The following is a 22,545-nucleotide window of genomic DNA, read 5'->3' on the forward strand; positions in this document are numbered from 1 at the left end:
CTTCGGATCCAAATTTCTTTTTTTTAAGAGGGCCCTGACTCTAGCCTGTTTCCAAAGACAGGGCACCTAGCCCGTTCAAAGCGAGGCATTTATTACATCCTGCAAAACTGGGCACACTATCTCTGAGACCAAATTCAGAGTGGCCGGTGGGGCAGGGCCTGCAGGCGATCCTGATTTCAGACACTTCAAAAGATCCTGCAGTACAGGCAGGGAAAGTAGAGGGTACTCATCCAGCATAGCCTGTTGTGGCAGCAGTTAAATATTTGTATCTAGGATCCTTTGGTGAAAACTAGAATAGATGTTGTGAACTTTGATGGAAAAAAAGTTAGCTAACTCCTCACAACGCTTTAAAGCATTATCACCATCAACAGGGAAACTAGGGGGGGAGAAGAGATTTTATAATTTTAAACATTTCCCGAGGGAAATTAGATGCTGAGAAGATTTTTCTGTGATAATAGCTGGCTTGGGCAGCTTTTATTTCCTTTTTATAGACCTTAATTGCCTCTCTATATTTGCCCTTACGTATTGCTGTAAAGTCCTTCCTCCATGTCCTTTTGAGTTGTTTACAAGATTTCTTAAGCTGTCCCAGAGTATGAGTATACCAAGCTTTCTTATTTGGGCCTACACAGTGACAAAGCTCTTTCTTTGGGAGAATTATGTCACGCGAAGACTCCAGCCAATTGTTAAAATTCTCATTCGTCTAAGTTGGGTCAGAATGAGGAATGGGAGTGGACTCTATAAGACTGTTTGCCCATCTTTCCACTGGAAGTTTAGACCATATACGGCCGAATTTGTTAGTTCTAACCGACGGTTGTAAGGACTCTTGGGGGGTCCAGATAAAAGCTAAAAGGAAGTGATCAGACCAAGGAATCTCAATGACTCAACCCAAGCGATGTCTGTGAGATTTGTCAATAAGGGATCAAGCAAATGCCCCAGATTATGAGTAGGGCCAGTCACTATTTGCTTGAATTGAAATGTTTCTAGGCATTCAATAAGGTCATTCATGAGGGAGTAATCGAGATCCTCAAAGTGTGAATTCAAATCACCCAAGATAGAAAAATTGGACGACAGACTCGCCTCACTGGCAGCTACCTCTGGGAGGTATTCACAGAAATTACCCAGTGCTCCTGGTGGGCAATATATAAGAATCCCGGAAAAAGTACAGGTTGGAGGTCAACTTATGCCAAACGAAAGGCTTTTACAATCAGATATGTGGCAGTTGGTGGCTCTACATCTATAGATGTCTTTACAAATAATAGCAGTCCCCCCCCCCCCCCACCAATGGCACGATCTTGCCTAAAAATTGCGTAGTTTGGGGGGAGAGCTTACACTATATCCGCATAAGAATCCTTATTCGTCCATGTTTCCGTGAGAAAGAGTACATCAGAACTCCTCTCCTCAAGAAGAAGGTGAATTTGAATAGAATGTTTTTGGAGGGAGCGAAAGCTAAGTAAAATAATGGAAATAGGTTTTACTTTACCCTTACCATTAGTCAATGGGGGAGCAGCCTGGAGGGGCTTAAAATTATAGTTACATAGAGGGCAACATATATTCTTCTCCTCTAAAGACAGACTATGCACGCACTCACTCCTGCTCTCACCTTTAACTCTAAACAGCTGATCCCTATCATAGCCATACTTGTCTGAAGAGGGTCGAGCAGAGGTTCTGGCCCCTGGCCACGTCCTGGCGCGGACGGGTGCAGATGGGCTTGCCACTGGTGCACCCACTGCGCGCGTCCGCTGTGCGAAGGCGTAATCGGCAAGATTTAAAGCCGATAATGCGTGCGTGAGTGCGCGTTAGCACGCAAAACTAGAGCGCTAACTCCAATTCCCAAAACACAGAGCGGAAGTTCCCACAGAGCCTATCAACCAGCTCAGAGTGCCCCCAACAGAGTAAAGTGTAAGAAGGAAGTATTTCACACCACAGAATTAAATGCAGGTAGGAAGTATTTTCACACAATTTTTAAATACAATCACAAATTAAAAAGGAGACTCTTGCTTCTGACCAGGGTCAGAGCAGGAGAAAAGTGCAGTTCATTCACCCTCATACACAAGTGCTCTCAGTCTTAAGTGTCTTACCCCTTCACAACATGAGTCAGTCCTGTCAGGGTCCCTTTCCAGCTGTCCAGCATTCGCAGGGCACGCCTGCGCGCTTGAGAGAGCTCTGGCCCACTAGCAGGCTTTTGTGGAGCTCTTACGTCCTGGGTGCATGGCAGCGTTCAGTAGGGCACCCTCTTTGCCTTTTCTTTACAGTTTACAGTGTAGATCAGCAGTCCTAAAGTTTTGCGGTACACCTGGCCTGTTGGTGAGTGAAGGCCCTCTGGGGACCCCACCATCTGCAATTGAGCCCACAACGTATGGCCGGCTGAACCCCAGGCGTATCTTCAGGCAGGGTGTTCGACACTTGGGTAGTTGTAGTCCCTCATGGGCTTCTGGCATGGACCGCTCAGGAATTTGGCAGATACAGCCCCACACAGTCTCTCCAGGAAGTCCGTAGATTCAGCCGCTCTTGGGTTTGTTAAGAATGTGGCATGTGCAGCCCTGCATGGGCTGGTTGGCAGCACACATTCTTCACCGGACTGGGCGTTGTCAAGGACGTTGTCATAGAGTATTATTTTCTGCATTGAACTGTTGGGAGAGTCTGGGGGGACCGTCTGACTCCCTGCCCTGCTGGATGGATTTCCAGTAGTTGGCTTCCTCCGGCCCCATACAGCTGCTAGGGATGCGCTGGACCTTGCTTCTTCCAGGACAGCCTCGTCCTCCTGTTGGATAGTGAAACTCCCTTCTCTAACCTGACAGGCAGGCAGGCAGGCTTCTAGGCTCTTCAGAACCGGTACCAGCAATCAAATTCAAATTTCAAAGCTTTATTCGATTATTCAAAACAATCATAAAAGCATACAGTATTAAAAATACAGAATAAATTACAAAACGTGCAACACATATTTCAATAAGCTAAACAGCTCAAATGGTATCAGGTATGTCGGCCAGACAATCAGATATTTATAAAGACGAAGGTTAAAACACCAGGCTATTCCTATGAGAGACAGCTTTTACTAAAAAGGTAGCGGTAAAGAAACAAATGTCCAACGTATCAAGTGCAAATAACAATTTCATCGCTCGGGCAGTAGTAAACACAGAATATTTCTTAAAAACAGGTTTGAGGTAGTAGAGACGAAGGTGCAAGTAAAAAGGGCAGATAAGCATAAAGTGCAATGTGCTTTGCTTTGCCATCACAGGGGCAAGGGGTTGGGCTATACATTTTCATCTGTGGAAAAGCCACCAAGTTATGGGCAATGCCTAATCTCAACCTAGTGAGAACAAACTGGTGAGATTGTTTGGTAATGGCTTTTAAGTACATAGGCATGCCCCAATCGTCCAACATGTTAGAGTGGTAAAATACGTGAGTAGACATGAGGCTACATTGGACACTACGCAGGTTAGATTTGGTCCCTAGAAAAACATTTTTAAGCTCCTTTTTTGGTACAGTGACGGTACTCAGGGGGTCATCAAAAATATCAAGATTAAAAATTTCACTGTAAGAAGATGAGACATAATTTAACCAGGGGATCTTACGGGCATTGTCCAACCGAAGACAATCTAAAATGATCTGCCTGGTAAAATCGGTATTATCCTTAGCCCAGATTGACCTCCAAGCCATAAGAGGTCTCAATCCCGTTAGGTCTGTAAGATAATCCACGCCCACCTCTCTATGGCTCAGTTCAGTGGATGCCGAGGAGGGAAGGCAAAGGAGTCTTTTAAGGAACTGGTTCTCTGTAACTTGCAGATCCCTGTAATTACAGTAGCCCCATATACCTGATCCATATAGGGCAATAGATACACATCTATGTCTATAGATATTTAACATGTCAGGGATGCGACGACTACCTAGTTTGGATGCAAAGCGGAATACTCCGGAGGAGCTTTTGCCCATCTTGGCATTCACGTTTAAAATCTCTGGTGCCCAAGTCCCTCTGTTATTAAAAGTTATGCCGAGATAACAGAATGTGTCCACTACCTCTATTCTGTGATTGTTAAAATGAAATGGTTTAGAAAGTTTCATCTGTTTCCCGCAGGCCATAATGAAGGTCTTAGAGTTATTAATTTTTAGTTTTCTCCCCTTAATAAAATCGTAAAAATAGTTCATAAGGTTTTGGAGTCCATTCGGGGTACGCGAGAGTAGAACCGTACCATCAGCATATAGCAGGACCGGGACAGGGTGACCACCAACCTGTGGGGAATCTGCATGTACCCTCTTCAATTCGGACTCCATAGAGTTTATAAAAAGGGAGAAAAGCAACGGGGCCAACACACAGCCTTGCCTTATGCCTGATTTAACCCTGATTTTCCTGGTACATTCCCCTGCCTGGCCAAAGCGGATCTGGGCGGATAATTTATTATAAAGTCTGGCCAGGAAGTATATTATTGCTGGCGGGGCTCCCATTTCCAATAGAGTGGACCATAACAAAGTATGATCCACTAGATCAAAGGCACTTGAGAGGTCAGCGAAACAGAGAAATAAAGAGCCCTGTTTCGCTTTAGTGTATTTCCCGATGATAAGATCGAGATTAATACACTGCTCTGTTGTCCCAAGACCCTTACGGAAGCCATATTGAGATTCAGCTAGAATTTTATTGTCCTCTGCCCATTCCTCCAATCGCATTAGTAGGACCCTGCTCATAATCTTGAGTGAGGAATCCAGAAGGGAGATAGGGCGGTAGTTCTTAGCCTCTCCTCTATCTCCCTTCTTGTAGATCAGTAGAATTATGGATTCACTCCAGGTAGATGGTGTACTATCCCTAACTGAGGCATTAAACACCTAGGTCAGAAGCGGGCTCCAAAGTGCCAGGTTGGATTTAAACAGGTCGACCGGGACCCCATCCGGGCCCGGTGCCTTCCCCCCCTTTGCTCTTACTGATGGCAATTTCCACTTCTTGAAGAGTAATACCCAGGGATAGCTTAGGTTCATAATGGGCGGCAGAAGAGCTAGCACAGTCCTCCCCAGCCGGGTCAAAGATTTCTGTAAAATATAAAACCCAAGTATCTTCGCTAACCTGAGCTGATAGTATAGGGAAATCTTCCTTTACAAGAAAAGGGCTGTTGACCGTATTCCAAAAGAGCTTACTATCATGCAGTATTGCAGCTTTAGTCAGATCATCCCAGGCAAGCTCCCTTAGCTCATGTTTTCTACATGTTAGGTGCTGTTTGTATGTCTGCCTGTGGTATGTAATGGCCTCCCTGTCTCTGGGTTGTTTAGAGAGTGCCCGCTTAAGTTCTTGGAGGGATTTGGTGCATGCACTATCAAACCAACCGGCATTTGCCTTCTTTGATAAGCCTTTGGTGATGGTAAGGGATCTTTTTATGATAGTACCTAATTCCTCAAAATCGGCTATAATACACTGAGAGGATGCCTCTGGATCCAAACATTTAAGTATTGCTACAGACCCCGCTCCTACAATTTTGTGCTGCAGCTTCTCGGAGTTATCCGCACACCATTTAATGCGGATGCCGTTCTGCCTACAGGGGGTTAAGTCTTCTACTATCGTACGCTGGATGTTAACCGGAGACCCCCAGATAGAGATCAACATGGTGATGGCATTATGATCGCGACTTCCAAAATCTACAACAGTAGGAACCATACAAAATGGAACAATATGTACAGAAACTAATAAATGGTCAATAACAGAGGCCATATTCATTCCTACAAAAGTCGGTACTGGATTACCCTCATGGTCTGTGGCCGGGGAATGTATCAGTAGATCCTGGTTAAGCATAAAAGAGTTAAGGGAGTCAACATAAGGGGAGTGTATAAAATGTGCCCGATTTTCCCCATTATCCCCGTCATACCCGCAAATTTTAGTGAATGAGTGGGGGCAGGTACGAATATTGAAATCCCCTCCCCAGATGATATCAAGAGGTTTATGGATGCCTTTACAAATATTACTCACTGCTAAACCTAACTCATCCACAACTGAGGTATTTGAAGCATCGAACAAATTGTTGTAATGGTTAATCAACAGGGTTACATGACCCCTTTTGTGTTCCAGGCTTAAAATTTGCGAGTGAAAACCCACAGTCTGGTGCAATTTCACACGGACAGGGAGGTTCACAGAAAGTAAGATTACTAGCCCCCCCTTTGGCCCTGCCCATATTAGACCTTTGTGCCGGGTTGTTATATGACACAAATCCATCAAAGATGATATCAGTTGTTACCCACGTCTCCTGAAAACATAAGACATCAAACTCGGAAAGGATTTCGCTCCAGCCCAAGGACGACATTTGCCGGCTCCAGCCAGCAATATTCCAGCTGGCAAATTTGAAGCCGGGGGTACCGGAGGCTGGTTCAATAGCCTCTGGTACACTAGAAAATGTCATTGATGGCATAATGGCAACGGAGGAGACCGTAGGAACAGGAGGGTGGGAAGGGACAGGGGGGTTAGCTCCCTGGGATAGTGAATGTACCGAGGTAGGGGTGAGGGGCATTACGGGGGCTGGAGTGATAGATAAACTTTTACCCATAGCTGCTACTAAACTGTTACCAGGGGGGTCAGTTCCCTGGGATACTGAATGTACCGAGGTAGCGGTGGGGGACATTACGGGTGCAGGAGTGATGGATAAACTTTTACCCATAGCTGCTACTAAACTGTTACCAGTAGCAGGGAGGGTGGGGACTGAGACATAAGTTGGAGGTAGTCAGTCGACTCCATCTAACCCGTTAAGACAGTTAAATCGGTTAAAATCGCAGAAGGGGGTCTCCGGAGGCAACAAGACCGTTCTTGCTTCATATCCACGAAATCTGCCCCTCCGCTCAACCCTCGTCCAATTACCTCGGCCTTGATCATGATGCATATGGATAGGGGGAAAGAAGAAGGACACTGACAGCGTCTGGATGGTGGAATGGAGGGATCTATTAAACCCGGCACATATGTGCAAAACTGCCCTGGGGTCTCAAACTCACCGTGATACAGTCCCCAATTATAGACTTTCTGGTTTTACCCAGCCAAGGTACCCTTCTAACCATGATAATTTCATTATGAAGGTGGGCCGGGAGGGGTCTATTCCAGTTCAGCCATCTAATGACTTTACTTTTGAGGGATTGGAAAGTCTCGGCTTCTCCAACCTCTAGGGGAGGGACACCGGCCAAAACTACCATGAAGCGATTGGCTTCAGGGGGCAGGTCAGGCCTACATGGTCTAGGGACAATCTTATCAGGGGGTGGGGGAGCTATATGATCGTTGGATGTGGCCCCGTTAGTAGTGGTCATTGATTGAACTGGGCCTACTGGTAGCAAAGAAGGAATGTTAGAATTGCTGCTTTGAATCGGGGCTAGATTGCCCATAGGGGGTTGCAAAGAGGGAACAGCAGTATTCACTAGAGGGGGACCTAGATTAGTGGGGGTGATTTGGGGGTTAGAGGGATTAGAGAGAATATTAGACTTGGGGAATCTAGCTAGAATAGCAGCAGAGGTTTTCTCAATGTTAGTCAGACGAAGTTCAATGCGTTCCAGTTTGGACTCTAGGGGGAATAAAAAAAATTTAAAGAGGGCTCCCAGGGTTTCTCAAGAAAAATCCAAGCTAGTTAAAAGGTTGGGATGAACCTGGTGTGGGATTAAGGGAATCATGTTGATGTTTGGCAGATTTTGATTTGCCACCCGATTTCGAGTTATATGGCCTTTTACTTTTGGTTGCAGCCCCGTCATTAACCCCATTTGATATAGTATCACAAATAACAGCGGAATCTGAGGGAATGGGCACATTAATATCAAGGGCCATATCAATTTCTGGAAGAATTTCGTTAACCAATATGTCCAGATCAAGTGACGCCGGGTTGGTCTCAGTAGTTGTTAAGGATGGGCCCACCGTGGCGTTAATATTAGTCTCTGTAAGCCGGTCGGGGGTTTTAGCATTAGCCAGAGTACCAAGGGAAGATCTTTTGTAGGCAGATAGTTCCTTTGATAAACGCTTCTCGAGAACGTTTATTTCAGTGTCAATGAGGGTATTAGCTCTAATCAGAAATTTCTCCATACCTCCAGTAATAGCCGCTCCGGCTAAAGATGACTTGCTCCTGGTTTCTCGACAGGACATCTCCCCACACTAAGTATGTCAAGGAGTAGTAGAAAAAACAAGGGGGCGGGCCCGGCCCGGACACGATCGGTCACGAACGGGCACAAACGGGCCCGCTCTTGGCCCGGTCTTCGCCCGCGCACGTCCGCGCGCGTCCCGCGGGCCGGAAATGTAGGTCCACCTATATAGTTCTTAGAAGGGAGAACACGCCCCCCAATTTGAATGCACAGGGAGGAGGCGGCGGGAAGAGGACCAGCTGTGGCAGGTTGGCGCGCTGCTCGCTGGTCCTCGCAGTCCCGCAACGAGCCTTGGTGGATTGTGGCTTGAGTCCTGTGTGCACAGTCACTGGGGGACCCAAGGAGACGAGTGGTGCCCGCTGAGCGGGTGCCGCGAGGCGTCGGTCCGGTTCCCAGAACATAAGGCTGCGTGAAAGGTACTGCAGAGTCCGGCGGCTATTCAACCCGCCCTTGCAGGGAGACGCACGCAGAGCCGATGTCCAGCCCCCAATTTGAATGCACAGGGAGGAGGCGGGGGGAAGAGGACCAGCTGTGGCAGGTTGGCGCGCTGCCCGCTGGTCCTCGCAGTCCCGCAACGTGCCTTGGTGGATTGTGGCTCGAGTCCTGTGTGCACACTCACTGGGGGACCCAAGGAGACGAGTGGTGCCCGCGGAGCGGGTGCCGCGAGGCGTCGGTCCGGTTCCCAGAAGATAAGGCTGCGTGAAAGGTACTGCAGAGTCCGGCGGCTATTCAACCCGCCCTTGCAGGGAGACACACGCAGAGCCGATGTCCAGCCCCCAATTTAAATGCACAGGGAGGAGGCGGCGGGAAGAGGACCAGCTGTGGCAGGTTGGCGCGCTGCCCGCTGGACCTCGCAGTCCCGCAACGAGCCTTGGTGGATTGTGGCTCGAGTCCTGTGTGCACACTCACTGGGGGACCCAAGGAGACGAGTGGTGCCCGTGGAGCGGGTGCCGCGAGGTGTCGGTCCGGTTCCCAGAAGATAAGGCTGCGTGAAAGGTACTGCAGAGTCCGGCGGCTATTCAACCCGCCCTTGCAGGGAGACACACCAGCAATCAATTCAGCCTACTTGTGATGCCCCTTCAACTTGGATAGACTGTCAGGCAGACACCAATCCTGTTGGCAAGCAAGCACCTGAGTGCTCTGCAGAGCACTTTATTCCTTGGTAACAGAGGACTTTGAACTGGAGCATACAAGAGGGCTAGATGGTCCCACTTGTATACACAACTGGTAGAAAGGAGATGTAGTTTACTCTGGCACACTCTCACATTCTGTGTATGTCCCTCACAGGCTACACCCACCAACATGGTTAACACGCACTTGAGATGTTAGCTCAAAAGCCTGGGCAGGGACATAGAAACAGAGCATTAAATGGGTGCGTCAGTAGGACCCCACTCCAGTGATCCTGATGCAAAGATCTCATCAGGCTATTGATCTTTACAACAGGGTGCATCGCTACCACTGCTCTAGCTGTTAAACCCATGACAGTCCTCTGCCTTAAATAAGGGCACACTTGGTGTGACCCTCCAGGTCACAGGCCCGGTCCAAGACCTCTCATAGTCCCTTGTTACAAGTTGCACAGTACTGGGGCGGCAGAAAATTCTCACATAATGGTTTCCTTTAGTTTGTGATAGATTTCCCCAGTAACGTACAGGTGCAAGGTGGACGCCATTGAATGGGGAACTGCCATGAGGAGCAAATTTTTCTGGTCTTCAAACCACACGCAATTTGCCATTTCATAGGGTTTTTCTCACTAATATTTACCACCTGTTTCCAGCAGGTGGTAAATATATTCATGTAGTTGGTTTTGGGGGTGTCAAGAGTAGGGGAGGGAAGGGGAATCTGGTTCTAACAGGGCAAAGCATTGTGTGTTCCCCCAGTTAGAAAAAAAGATAGCACAAATCTTGGTTGCTACTGCTGCAGACAAAGTCTTTTGCAGATTTTCCGTCAAATGTTTCCATCTGGAAAAATCGTGTCAGAAAAACCTAACAACTGATAATCAGCTGGAATAAAATTAACACATGAAAGTACACTTTAATTTCTTTGCGCTTCGGTTAGTTGAGGGATAGATCTAGGCATAGGGCTCGCATCACACAATAGATTATCGTGAAGCCGAGGCCAAAAATCAAAAGTCAGGATAACAGATACATGCAGTTGGCAACTTCGACAGGGGAAAACGCCCGTTGTCAATGGAGGGGACATTCCCAACCCAGAAATCTACATTACATATGAACGAATAGTATTTTTTTTATAAATAGATGATTTGTGCCAGTCCATATGACTCTGGAATACTGCGTTACAACTCCACAGGGTACATGTAAGTTATGCGAGTCTATTAAAATTTTGGAAATTTTACAAATTCTCACTCTTACAACCGAGTGCTCTCAGTTTACAATTCTTCGCTCTGCTGTGTCAGAAAAAGAGCTAAAATTTATCAAAATTCTCCAATTCTGCATTCATTTGAATTGTAACTTATATTTTTGGAAATTTACTTCTATTAACTGTTTACTTTTAAATCTACAGGTGATTGAAATTATGTGCAAAGAACGCAAGGTTTAGCGCTAGGCAACAGAATGTCAGTGCCATAAGGAGGATTATTTTGAAAAACGGAAGGACATCCAGGATTTTAAGTTTGAAGAATTTCTAAAATCTAGGTGTTGCGCTGACCTGGGAGCTGAGAAAAGTGCTATACCTGTAAGTGAAGTCTCTAATTTTGCATTTCATTAACCCAGAGCAAAGCCATATTTGTGCACACAGCATCAGAAATAATGTTGAAAGACCACTTCAGCGTGCTCATCTGAAAAATTATCAGAGAGACGAATTGCCTCAGCATGACAGAATAAATGTTAATCTAAAGCCTCATCTAATTCCAGAGAGGAAGCACACGGTGCATAACAGAAAGTTATTGCAAAAGGTTTCTTCTACATACCATCATAGAAAAGACGCCGAAAGAAGACTTTGAAGCCGACACATCCGACAGAGAAAAGCACTGAGATTAAAAATCACTCTTGCTCAACAACCGTTTTTAACCAGTGAAAACTCAAGACTATCTGCCTCTGGATATAACACCTCAAACCACTCGCCTCTCTTTTGCAATTCCCTTAAAGATACACCATTTCATTGTGTCCATGACCATCTCAAATAAATGTTTCCTTTTTATTGTGTACTGTTCTGTGATGGATTCTATGTAAATTGGCTTAGCATTATCTGTTGTGCAGGAGTATATGTAGAACTGTTAAATATAAAAACTGATTAAGTGAACACTGGGGAGCTATATCTAATGTGAATCCCTGTCATCAGAACTACAAACTTTGCTCAATGTATAAGAAGGGTAAAAGGAACTGATGTTCTGCGACTGGTGATCCACAATAGTACTGTGCACGTTCTAACGTCCTCGGTTACTGTCATTACGTCAGTGCAAAATGGAACTTAACATTTAATCATTAAATATCCAACTAACACCTTTATCACTGCTTTGCTAAGAACCTATACAAAGGAATGTGAGAAAAACATCAGTCACAAAATAAGTTGCTTCCGAAGAGGTCATAACCTGAAGACCATTATCTGCAAGAAACCTGTCAACAGGTGCTTATAGGGCAACTTCCAGACAAATTTTGCTCAATTCAAGCGTTACGGAGATTGCCCATGATTTGTTTCAGAGATTAATGCTGACCATTTTCTAAACAAGCCGGACTCCAGGAAGGATCTGGTTCACTCCAAGCATGGCATATGAGCAAAAGAAAAACAAACTTGGTGACATTAGCACTAGAAATAAATCTTGTAAAAACACAGACTATGAGAACAAATTCAGTGTTCAACCCAGCCTCACTCAACACAAAATAACACAAGCTGGGGAAGAAAGATTTAGCCATAAATCTCATGTCACTGAACATGTGAAATTGCTCACTGGGGATAAACGCTATCAGTGTTCTGAATGCCAAAAATGTTTCCGCAATAAATCGCATCTAATCGAACATGTGAGAATCCACACAGGGGAAAAACCTTTTCAGTGTTCTGAATGCCAGCAAAGATTCTGTAGCAAAATGAATCTTTCTCGACATGCAAGAACCCACTCTGGGGAAAAACCTTATCAGTGTTCTGAATGCCAAAAATGTTTCCGCGATAAATCATATCTAACTGAGCATGTGAGAATCCACACAGAGGAAAAACCTTATCAGTGTTCTGAATGCCAGCAAAGATTTTGTAGCAAATTGAGTCTTTCTCGACATGCAAGAACCCACTCTGGGGAAAAACCTTATCAGTGCTCTGAATGCCCGAAATGTTTCAGTGGCCAAAGCACTCTCACTCGGCATACAAGAACCCACACTGGGGGAAAACCTTATCAGTGCACGGAATGCCAGAAATGTTTCATTGACAAAAACACTCTCACTCGGCATACAATAACCCACACTGGAGAGAAACCTTATCAGTGCTCTGAATGCCAGAAATGTTTCAGTTACAACAGCAAACTCACTGAACATACAAGAACCCACACTGGGGAAAAACCTTATCAGTGTTCTAAATGCCAGCAAAGGTTTTCTAACAAACCGAGTCTTTCTCGGCATGCAATAACCCACTCTTTGGAAAAACCTAATCAGTGCTCTGAATGCCAGATATGTTTTACTTTAAAAAGCAGTCTCACTCGGCACATAAGAATACACACGGGGGAAAAACCTTATCAGTGCTCTGAATGCCAGAAATGTTTTAGTGAAAAAAGCAGTCTCACTGATCATACAAGAACCCACACTGGGGAAAAACCTTATCAGTGCTCTAAATGCCAGCAAAGGTTTCGTAACAAACCGAGTCTTACTCGACATGCACTAACCCACTCTTTGGAAAAACCTTATCCATGCTCCGAATGCCAGAAATGTTTCCGTGAAAAAAGAAGACTCACTGAACATACAAGAACCCACACTGGGGAAAAACCTTTTCAGTGCTCTGAATGCCAAAAAAGGTTTCGTAACAAATGGAGACTTACTCGACATGCAGTAACCCATTCTTTGGAAAAACCTTATCTGTGCTCCGAATGCCAAAAATGTTTCAGTGAAAAAAGAGGACTTACTAGCCATACAAGAACCCACACTGGACAAAACCGTTATCGGTGCTCTGAATGCCCAAAAAGTTTCAGACATAAATCTAATCTCACTGAACATGTAAGAATCCATAGTGGGGGAAAAACTTATCAGAGCTCTAACTGCTAGAAACGAGCTAGAAGCTGTTACAAGCACCATAAGCAAACACACACAGTCCAAAATAAATTTCCGTGCTCTGATTGCCAGAAAAGATTACATTTTTAATGCAGTCTCACACTATATGAGCAAACACACACAGGAAAAAAGTGTCACCAGTGCTCTGAATGCCAGAAATGCCCCTTTGATAGGCACAGCCTCACTAACCATGAGAGACTCCACACTGGGAAAAAAACATATGAGTGCTCTGAATGCCAGAAATACCTTCAGAGAAAAACACAATCTCACCATGAGAAACTCCACACTGGAGAAAATCCTTATGCTAGAAACGCTTTTATCTGAAAGACAGTGTTACATGTCATGAGAGATCCCACTCTGGGGAAAAACCTTATGAGTGCTTGTAATGTAAGCAAATCTTTGGTTACGAACTGCTTTTCATTCGACATGAGTGTACTCACACAGGGGGAAAAAGCCTTAGGGTGTTCTGAATGTCAGAAAAGGTTTGTTGACAAATATAATCTAATTCGACATGAAAGACCCACACTGGATTAAAGCCTTATACGTGCTCTGAATGCAAGAAAGGATTTAGTCAGAAAAGAAAGTCAGTCTCACTAAACATGAGAAATGCATCCACACCAGGTGAATAGGAACCTAAATCCTGAGTTGCTGAAAAGCTTCTAATGCAACCTGACTTTACATGTAAGAGCAAAAATTGGCAATAGGTTGACTTGCAACCTCAAAAGAATTTTGCGGGATTGAAAATAGTCAACAAATTGCCAAAAATCAGCAGTTACAGTACCTGAAAGTTACAAAACTCTCAAGGTCACTCCTCGACTCAGAGAAATGTTAGTGCTGGCAAAATCAACTAATTGCCACAAAATTCACATTATTTCTGTCTAAAATGTATTAGACCCAAAAGGCTCCTACTCACCCTTGTTTGTTTACATAAGACTGAAATATATATTTTGGGTGCAGTGTTTTGTACACTTTGTGAACATTATTGAATGCAGAATTTTCATGATAAAATACAGCAGAAGTTAAACGTAATAAGCAAGTTACTTACCTTTGGTCACGCTGTTTCTGGTGGATACTCCTTGACCTGCTAATTCTTCACCGTGAGAATATTCCCCAGGCGCCAGACTGGATACTGAAACTTTAAAGCAGTCCTGCTGCACGCCGGTAGGAGACATCGCGCAGCTCAGTGTCAAAGTCTTTCTGCTCCAGAGAGACGAACGGAACAGCATATGAGCTCTAACCATTCTCATTGTGAACAAACTCAGGGGTTCGTGGATTCATTATCTCACAGGAATGTATCACATATGCAGGCCATGTGTAGAGATTAATTCACCTTTTTTTAAATGAATAACATTCAGATGAGTCCTTTTCATTTCAAAAAATTCAAATTGTATTCTCAGTAACAAGTGTATATATACATTTCTGAGTGATGTCAGCGTAGTGCTCAAGCTGAAAGTGATATGATGATAAAACAATCAGATCCACATATTATACTCATAAACAGGACTGTGAATCGAAATTTGCCTAGCTTACGTAACGGTAAGTTTCAATTCTATTAAGGACACGGAGGCGAGGATTATGCTATATCTTCCTTCGCTTTATTAACATAAAGACTCCACAGCAGCTTAGGAAAAGATATAATAAGAACAAAAATGCTTTAAACATAAAGCATTGACGTAATGTTCAACAAAAATTAAACAACAACTCCCAAGAGTCTCTTTGCGTAACAATAGTCCATAGTCCTTTCACACTGTCCATTATCACTATATAACCGGACTTCTCATCATCTTCCTCCTCTTTCTTCGCGCAGATCACGCTTGAGCCTCATTGGTCCTGTTTAGCACCGTCGTTGCCTGTCAAAAAAGGAACAGCATCAGCGAGGTGGCCCAGGAATGCGGCAACAAGGCTAGGAGCATTCAGTGATTAACACAGAACTGACAATGTAAAGGAAAGCGCTTTACTTACTGCCATACGGGTGGGTAGAGACACCACTGTGACCAGGGTGGGATAATCCTCGCCTCCGTGTCCTTAATAGAATTGAAACTTACCGTTACGTAAGCTAGGCAAATTTCGATTCTATGTCAGGACCGGAGGCTTCAGATTATGCTAGTTTAAAGCTTACTTACCACCAACTGAGCCAAATCCACCACCGGTTTAAAATAAAACCTCTTGAAGGTGGAATCCGAGGACCAATCCGCTGCTCGCATTAGGTCCTCCAGACGAGCACCCACCGAGAATGCCTTAGAGGCCATGGCCCCCCTGGCGGAGTGTGCTCCAAAGAGAGAAGTATTGATGCCCGCTTCTTGCATGACCCAACGCACCCACCGAGCAATAGTGGGGGAGGAGACAGCTTTGTGTGGCTTCCGCAGGGCAATCAACAACTGACGCTCGCCCGGAGGGCGCAGATCCAAGGTCAGGTCCTCATATGCTTTGAGGCATTGCACGACACACAACTTAGGAGTGTCAGTAAAGGCTGGATAAGAAATGGAACGCAACGACGTCTTAGTACGTCGGCCCACGGTAAAAGTAACCCCATCCGGGGAAAAAATGCGTGCAGAGACATCCAGCGCGCGCACGTCCGAGACGCGCCTACAAGAAACCAGACATAACAACATGGCTAACTTCGCCGACAGCTCCTTAAGAGACAGATAAGAATTGGCTGGCCACGACAGGAACAAATTCAGAACCAAATTGACGTCCCAAAGGACGGAGTACCTGGGTTCTGGCGGCAGTGCGAGGCGAACAGCTCGCAGAAGCCGGCACACAAAAGGATGTTCCCCTACCGGATGGCCATCGATGTTATCATGGCCCGCAGAAATCGCCGACCGGATAGCATTGATCGTCCTATACGCTAGACCCTTGTCGGCCAAATGTGCCAGGAAATTCAGCACGGGAACAAGGCCTGCGACCATGGGATCCAGATCCCTTCGTAAACACCAACGCATCCACTTAAGCCAAGCGGATCTGTAACGCTTCGTCGTACTATCGGCCCATGCTTTGGAGAGCAAGTGCTCAGCCGACCCCGAAAGGCCCGGGAGCGCCCAGCGTCTCCTGAGAGCCTCCACGCCACGAGGCGGAGAGTGTTCTGCATGACGAGAGGGTGAGGTTCCTGATCCGGGTTCGTCAGGAGCAGGGAAAACAGGGGGAGTAGGATTGGAAAATCCCAAGAAAGTTCCAGAAGAACCGGAACCATACTTGAGACCTCCACAGCGGTGTAACCAACACCAGCTCCGCACCCTGGCGGCGTATTTGAGCCGCCGTTCGCATGATCATGGAGAACGGGGGAAACGCAAACGGCTGTTCCCGACTCCAATCCTGCAAGAACGCGTCCGTGGCCTCCGCTAGAGGGTCCGGCCTCCAGCTGTAAAACCGCGGCAGCTGGTGGTCGAGACGGGACGCAAAGAGGTCCACCGAGAAGGGGCCCCAGAGGGAGTGTAGCCACCGGAAGACTTCCGGATCCAGTTTCCACTGGCTGGCGTCCCTGAGATGTCGAGAGTGCCAATCCGCTACCTGATTGCACTGGCCTGGCAGATACTCCGCCGTCACCGCAATGTGACGAGACAGGCAATAATCCCAGAAGTCCTTCGCTAAGTCCGCCAAGGCGCGGGAACGAGGACCTCCTAGGTGGTTCACATACCGAACCGCCGAAATATTGTCCATCCGTAACAGGACACAAGCCTTGAATCTTTGGTCCAACAGCGAACTGCGAAGGAGCCCGCAAGGAGCTCCAAACAATTGATATGCAATTGTTGTTCTTCTGACGACCAGGCGCCGCCGGTGGAAAAATCCCCGCACCGGGCGCCCCAGCCCGACCTGCTGGCGTCTGACTCTATGATCAGGTCCGGAGTCGAACCGAAGATCGCTCGACCATTCCATGCCTCCATGTGAGACAGCCACCATGACATTTCCTCCTTCACCTCGTCCGTGAGGGGAACCCACTGATCGTAACTCATCCCACGGCGCAGGTGTTGCGCCTTCAAGCGCTGAAGAGCCCTGTAGTGCAGCGGGCCTGGGAAAATCGCCTGGATGGAGGACGAGAGAAGGCCCACCACCTTAGCGATATGACGCAGTGACGTACGATCCTTTACTATCGTTTGCCGAAGCAGGTGTCGTATCTTCGCGACTTTCCGACCCGGTAGGCTCAAGACCGCCTCTACCGAGTCCACCACGAAACCCAAAAAGGTGATCTGCTGAGTGGGAACCAAAACCGACTTGGAGCCGTTGATGACGAACCCTAGTCTCTGAAGCAGGCTGACAGCTTGACGCAGCTGGCCCGCCAGCACCTCCGGGCACTGCCCCATGAAGAGGATGTCGTCTAAGTATACTAGCATCCGGACCCCCTGACTTCTGAGAAACTCCACCACCGGGTGGAGGACCTTCGTGAAGCACCACGGGGCCGAAGAAAGACCGAACGGCAGGGCGGTGAATTCGAACACCTTGTCGTCCCACAGGAATTGTAGGAAGCGACGATGAGGGGGGTGGATGGGAACGACCAAGTAGGCATCCTTGAGATCCAGTCGCACCATCCAATCCCGAGGGAGGAGCACGTCTCGAAGGAGGTGGATCCCCTCCATCTTGAAGTGACGGTAGACCAACCACCCATTAAACTCTTTGAGATTGATCACAGGCCTCTTGCCCCCATCCGTCTTGTCTACTAAGAAGACGTTGCTGAGGAACCCATGTGGGTGGCGCGTTGCAAGTCCGAGACCTCTCCGTCTATCAATCGCGCGTCGGAATCTGAAAAAACCATCGGGCGCGGGGGCCTCGCCTGAGTTGGCTGGTCGTAAAACTCGATATGAAAACCTCTTACAGTTTGCAAAACCCAAGCGTCGGCAGTGAGCAATTCCCACTCCCCGTAAAAGCTTGCCAGCCGCCCCCCAATCGGAACCTGATCCAAGCAAAGTACACTTACCGGGGGCATTTCCTTGTCCGGAGTTCTTCTTGAACCCTCTGCCACCATAGCGCTGTCCCCTCGTGGGGTAGAAGTTGGTGTAGTTGGCTGAGGTCTGGTATTGACCTCTTCCGGAGCCTTGTCCTCTGTTGTTGGTCTGCTGACCCCGGCCGATCGCGCGGCCCCTGCCGCGACCGGACCCTCCAGAAAAACGCTGGTGGAACACTTTCTTGATGCTGGACTGAGCCTTGTCCAGCGACGTGAACGTATTCACGAACTTTCCCAGCTCGCGGATGAAAGGCTCTCCGAAGAGGCCACCCTGAGCCACAGCACCTGCCTCCGACGAGGCCAGGTCCCCCAGCTTCGGATCCAGCTTGATCAGGAGCGAATGCCGCCTCTCCGTGGACAGGGCACAGTTGGCATTGCCCAAGAATACGATCACCCTCTGGGCCCAGTTGGAGAGCACCTCCGGTGAAATGGCGGTGCCATTCGCTTGAGCCTCCTCCGCCATATCGAGGATCTTCGTGGCGGGCCCGACCGCATCCAACAACTTGTCCTGGCAAGCCCGCCAGGACCGGTCGATCCCTTTCCTGGGGTCCTTCATGAATTTCGCCAGGAAGGTGGCCATCTTGGGGTCCAATTCTGGTGTCATGGCCACTTTCCCTTCCAGAGTAGGCCGAGGGCATTCCCCACGCAGGCAACCCCTCGCCTCCTTTTCCAGGGGCTTGCGCAGCCTGCCCGCGACAAACTTCGCCACCGTCTCCCCCGGGGCCCAGGCCGCGGATCGGGGGTGGACGATTTCGTCCAGGTCCAGCATGCCCGACTCGTCCCGGGGCATCTCCTTCGCTGAAGGTGTCGGAAGCCAAGAGCGGGTCGACTCCCCGTCGTCATCCGTGTCCGGAGAGTCGTAGATCGGGGAGGCGGGCGCCGTAGACACGTCACCCGAAGTGCCAGGGAGTTCGGGGGACGGAGGCACATGCGCCGCTGCCAGCTTCGCGCACTCTTCCACGATGCGGGCGGAAAGGCGGTCCTACATGGGCCCCACCACCTCCGTCACGCAACGATAGATGGAATTGTCCACCGCCTGATAAAACTCGTCATCCTGCAGATAGGGGCAGGCTTCTTCATCGTATTCCCCTTCCATCTCGGAACCAAGGGCAAATGCGGGGCACCCAAGAGGGCGGCAACCGAGAAAGTTCTCGAATGTGGGCAGGCCAAGCGGCTGCGATCACGTTTCGGGCCAGCTGACGTGGCAGGTGGGCTGCACCAACCCCCAAGCGCGCAGACCCTCCTCGCCGGGACCGGGTCTACGTACCCCTCAAGCGTGCTAGGCCACACACGGGTAAAGAGGTGCACAGATCTCGCCCGAAGGCGATTCACGCGGTCAGAACCGCTATACAGACCCCAGTGGGCGTCAAAAGTGGGCAAAAGTACAGACCCGGATCACCAGGTGTCAGAGGGGTACGCGAGGGTCGGCCCCTACGCAAGCAGACTCCACGGCGCGGCTCCTGGTACTGCGGAGGCGCGCCGGAGGGTCGGCGAGATGACAGGCCGCCCCCTTGCGGTCTATGTACACACCGCACACAAGTGGGAATAAAGTCGCGTAGGAACGAAGAACGTTCCCGCAATTGGGGACTCTGTAAAGGAATAAACCATGCAAGGAGTCCCCCAATGATCGTACACAAGACAATCAACCACAATGAAAAGAAAACATATAGAAAAGCACTTATCTGGCTGCGGGAGCAGCGAAGAAAGAGGAGGAAGATGATGAGAAGTCCGGTTATATAGTGATAATGGACAGTGTGAAAGGACTATGGACTATTGTTACGCAAAGAGACTCTTGGGAGTTGTTGTTTAATTTTTGTTGAACATTACGTCAATCCTTTATGTTTAAAGCATTTTTGTTCTTATTATATCTTTTCCTAAGCTGCTGTGGAGTCTTTATGTTAATAAAGCGAAGGAAGATATAGCATAATCTGAAGCCTCCGGTCCTGACATAGAATTACTTTTGTACTATACAAGTTAAGCAAAACTGATTCTCAGGAGACATAGTTCATGTGAAACAGTCCCTGAGGAGTCAAAATTTAGACTGTTTTAGTTAATTATCATGGTCTAATCAGGACAGTACATTGCTGCCTCTCCCGTATACTTATCACGCTGTATCCTGTACACCTTAGTAAGGAATCTTCTGTTTCACAGGCCAACTCTGAACCTTGTGGGCTGGATCCATATAGTTGAAGCCCCACTTGCAAAGAGTGGAGGTAACATGGTGCCCCTCCCCCTCCCAGTTTGCATCATTCCTATCCCATCTATCTTAGGCAGTCCTTGCAAGTGTAAAAACGGGCCCCTTTCACAGGAGCAGCACAACGGAAACCCATCGTTCTGCGGTGGAGTTCTGTATTGTTTTGTGTTTTTCAAATTATTGAATTTTGCAGGTATTTAACTGTTTACAGCAGGGGTCTCCAACCTTTTCTTTAGTGAAAGCTACTTCTGATAAGTAAAAATTGTTAGCTGCTGGAGGCTAAACATCTCACGCAGTTACCACCTCCACGCCCATCTTCATTGCTTTAGGCCTAATATCCGTAGAGACAGACACTATAGTTTGAGCAAAATACTTGACTAAGGGTACTATGGCAGGGCCGCCATGTGTGTCAATTAGAGCGCCGTCATTGGGGATGTATGAACAAATGTGTACATATGGATGGTATATATTTATATGGGTGACTGAGAGCCCGTGTTGTACGTACTTGCTGCACATGACATACCTTTCACCATATTTTGCACTGTTATATGTAGGACACTATCATACAATCTTTTTTTTAAATGATAGAAATTTAAAGTGTTAACAAATGTTCTTCAAAAATGCTTATAATATGGAAACAAAATCTGCACTTTAAATTTGTTTCATTTAAAAAAAAAAATGGCTGTATTTTTCAGTTATACTTACGACACGATGTCTACTGGCCACTGGGAGTCAGGGCCCTGCTGTTTGTAAATGTGACCCTTCAAAATGGGGGACACATTTAAATGAAGAGTAACTTAATCATTAAGTTAACATTAATTTTCTCCCATTGAAAAGCATTCAGAAACATCATTTTGTTCACAGCTCCAATATTAAGTTGTCAGGGACTTTTATTATTATTATATTCTTATATAGTGCCAGAATCGACTCCCGAAGGGGTATCTCCGCGCTTGCCTTGGGAACCCGTCCTGGTTTTTCCCTGTGAGATAGCCCCTACAGGGCATCCCCAAGGTGAAAGCCAGGCATCCCGCCGCAGGGATGCTTAATGCCCAGAGTTGCAGAGTGTGAACCCATGATTAGGTCAGGCACCGAAGCGAGAATTATCGAGTCCATGGACATTTGAGCTCAAGACCCTGCCGCGTCAGGAATTGAACCCTGGTCCCGGGTCTGACCTCTGCTTCAGGGTCTGCCTGCTCTAACCAGAGCCACACTTCTCCACTTTTATCTAAGAACAAAATATCTCAGTGCGTCAGTGGTTCACCTCTGTGACGCAACCTGGGTCATAAATCAGACTGAGCAGTGCTCATCACACCGTCGATGGTATATTTACCAATAACATCAATTCATCGGTCGGAAAAGCTCTGCGTTTGGTGTGAACTGATTACAGAGGCATTTCGTTTAATCTTTGTGGTCCAGCTATGCAGTCCGTTTCCGCCAAGACACTAATAGTAATAAAATATTGTGCAAGGAAGAAAGTTGATACAAACAAACCAAACAATCTTCTATGTGAATCCAAGCCCTCAATTGATCATGATGTGGAGCAAGCTGCTGCCAGGTATGAGGCCTGGGTTGATGCAGCAGTCTCTCAAGTAGGGCCTTTTAACCTTCGCTGCTCATGACGAGCTCAGCTCGTCATGAGGCACACTGGAGCTGTGCTTATGACGAGCTGAGCTGGTCATGAAGAATGGGAATCTAGGATCTCCAGCCCAGGAGGGGAAAAGTCATAGCAGCCAAGGTGTTAAATCAAAGACGAACTATTGGTCTGCACTATGGTTCTCCTATGAGCTCAGAGAATATAAAAGGAAATTTAGGCACCAAGTCCAACTTTGGAGGAAGAGTTACAGCCTAGAGGAATACATAAAATATAAAACTATAATAAAAGATTATAAAACTATGGTTCAGGTGACTAAAACTGCCTTCTTTACAGATAAAATCAGAGCAGCTGAAAACTCAACTAAGGAATTATTTAAAACAGTCAATTCGCTTTTATCCTTAGGTAATAAAAATGTAGCAACTCCCAAAACAGATACTACCCTAACTCGGGTATCTGGATATGATAAATTATTTGCAACTGCATTTGTGGTGAAATACCTTTGATGTGTCTTTGCAACTCGCAGTTAAGCCGGCAAAGCTGC

General features: G+C 47.1%; 1 protein-coding gene across 1 annotated transcript in view; it reads left to right on the top strand.

The window, feature by feature from the left end:
- The window catches only part of LOC147672512 (uncharacterized), a 150,662-nt gene extending 136,236 nt beyond the window's left edge, over window positions 1-14,426 (top strand). The window contains exon 3 of the mRNA XM_086947983.1: window positions 10,597-14,426. Within this exon, the coding sequence (XP_086804109.1) occupies window positions 11,796-13,274 (1,479 nt within the window). The 5' untranslated portion in view covers window positions 10,597-11,795 and the 3' untranslated portion in view covers window positions 13,275-14,426. The remainder of the gene's footprint in view (window positions 1-10,596) is intronic.
- Window positions 14,427-22,545: the final 8,119 nt, after the last annotated feature.

Source organism: Lissotriton vulgaris, unplaced genomic scaffold, assembly GCF_964263255.1.
Source record: "Lissotriton vulgaris unplaced genomic scaffold, aLisVul1.2 SCAFFOLD_1359, whole genome shotgun sequence".
Taxonomy (NCBI): Eukaryota; Metazoa; Chordata; class Amphibia; order Caudata; family Salamandridae; genus Lissotriton; species Lissotriton vulgaris.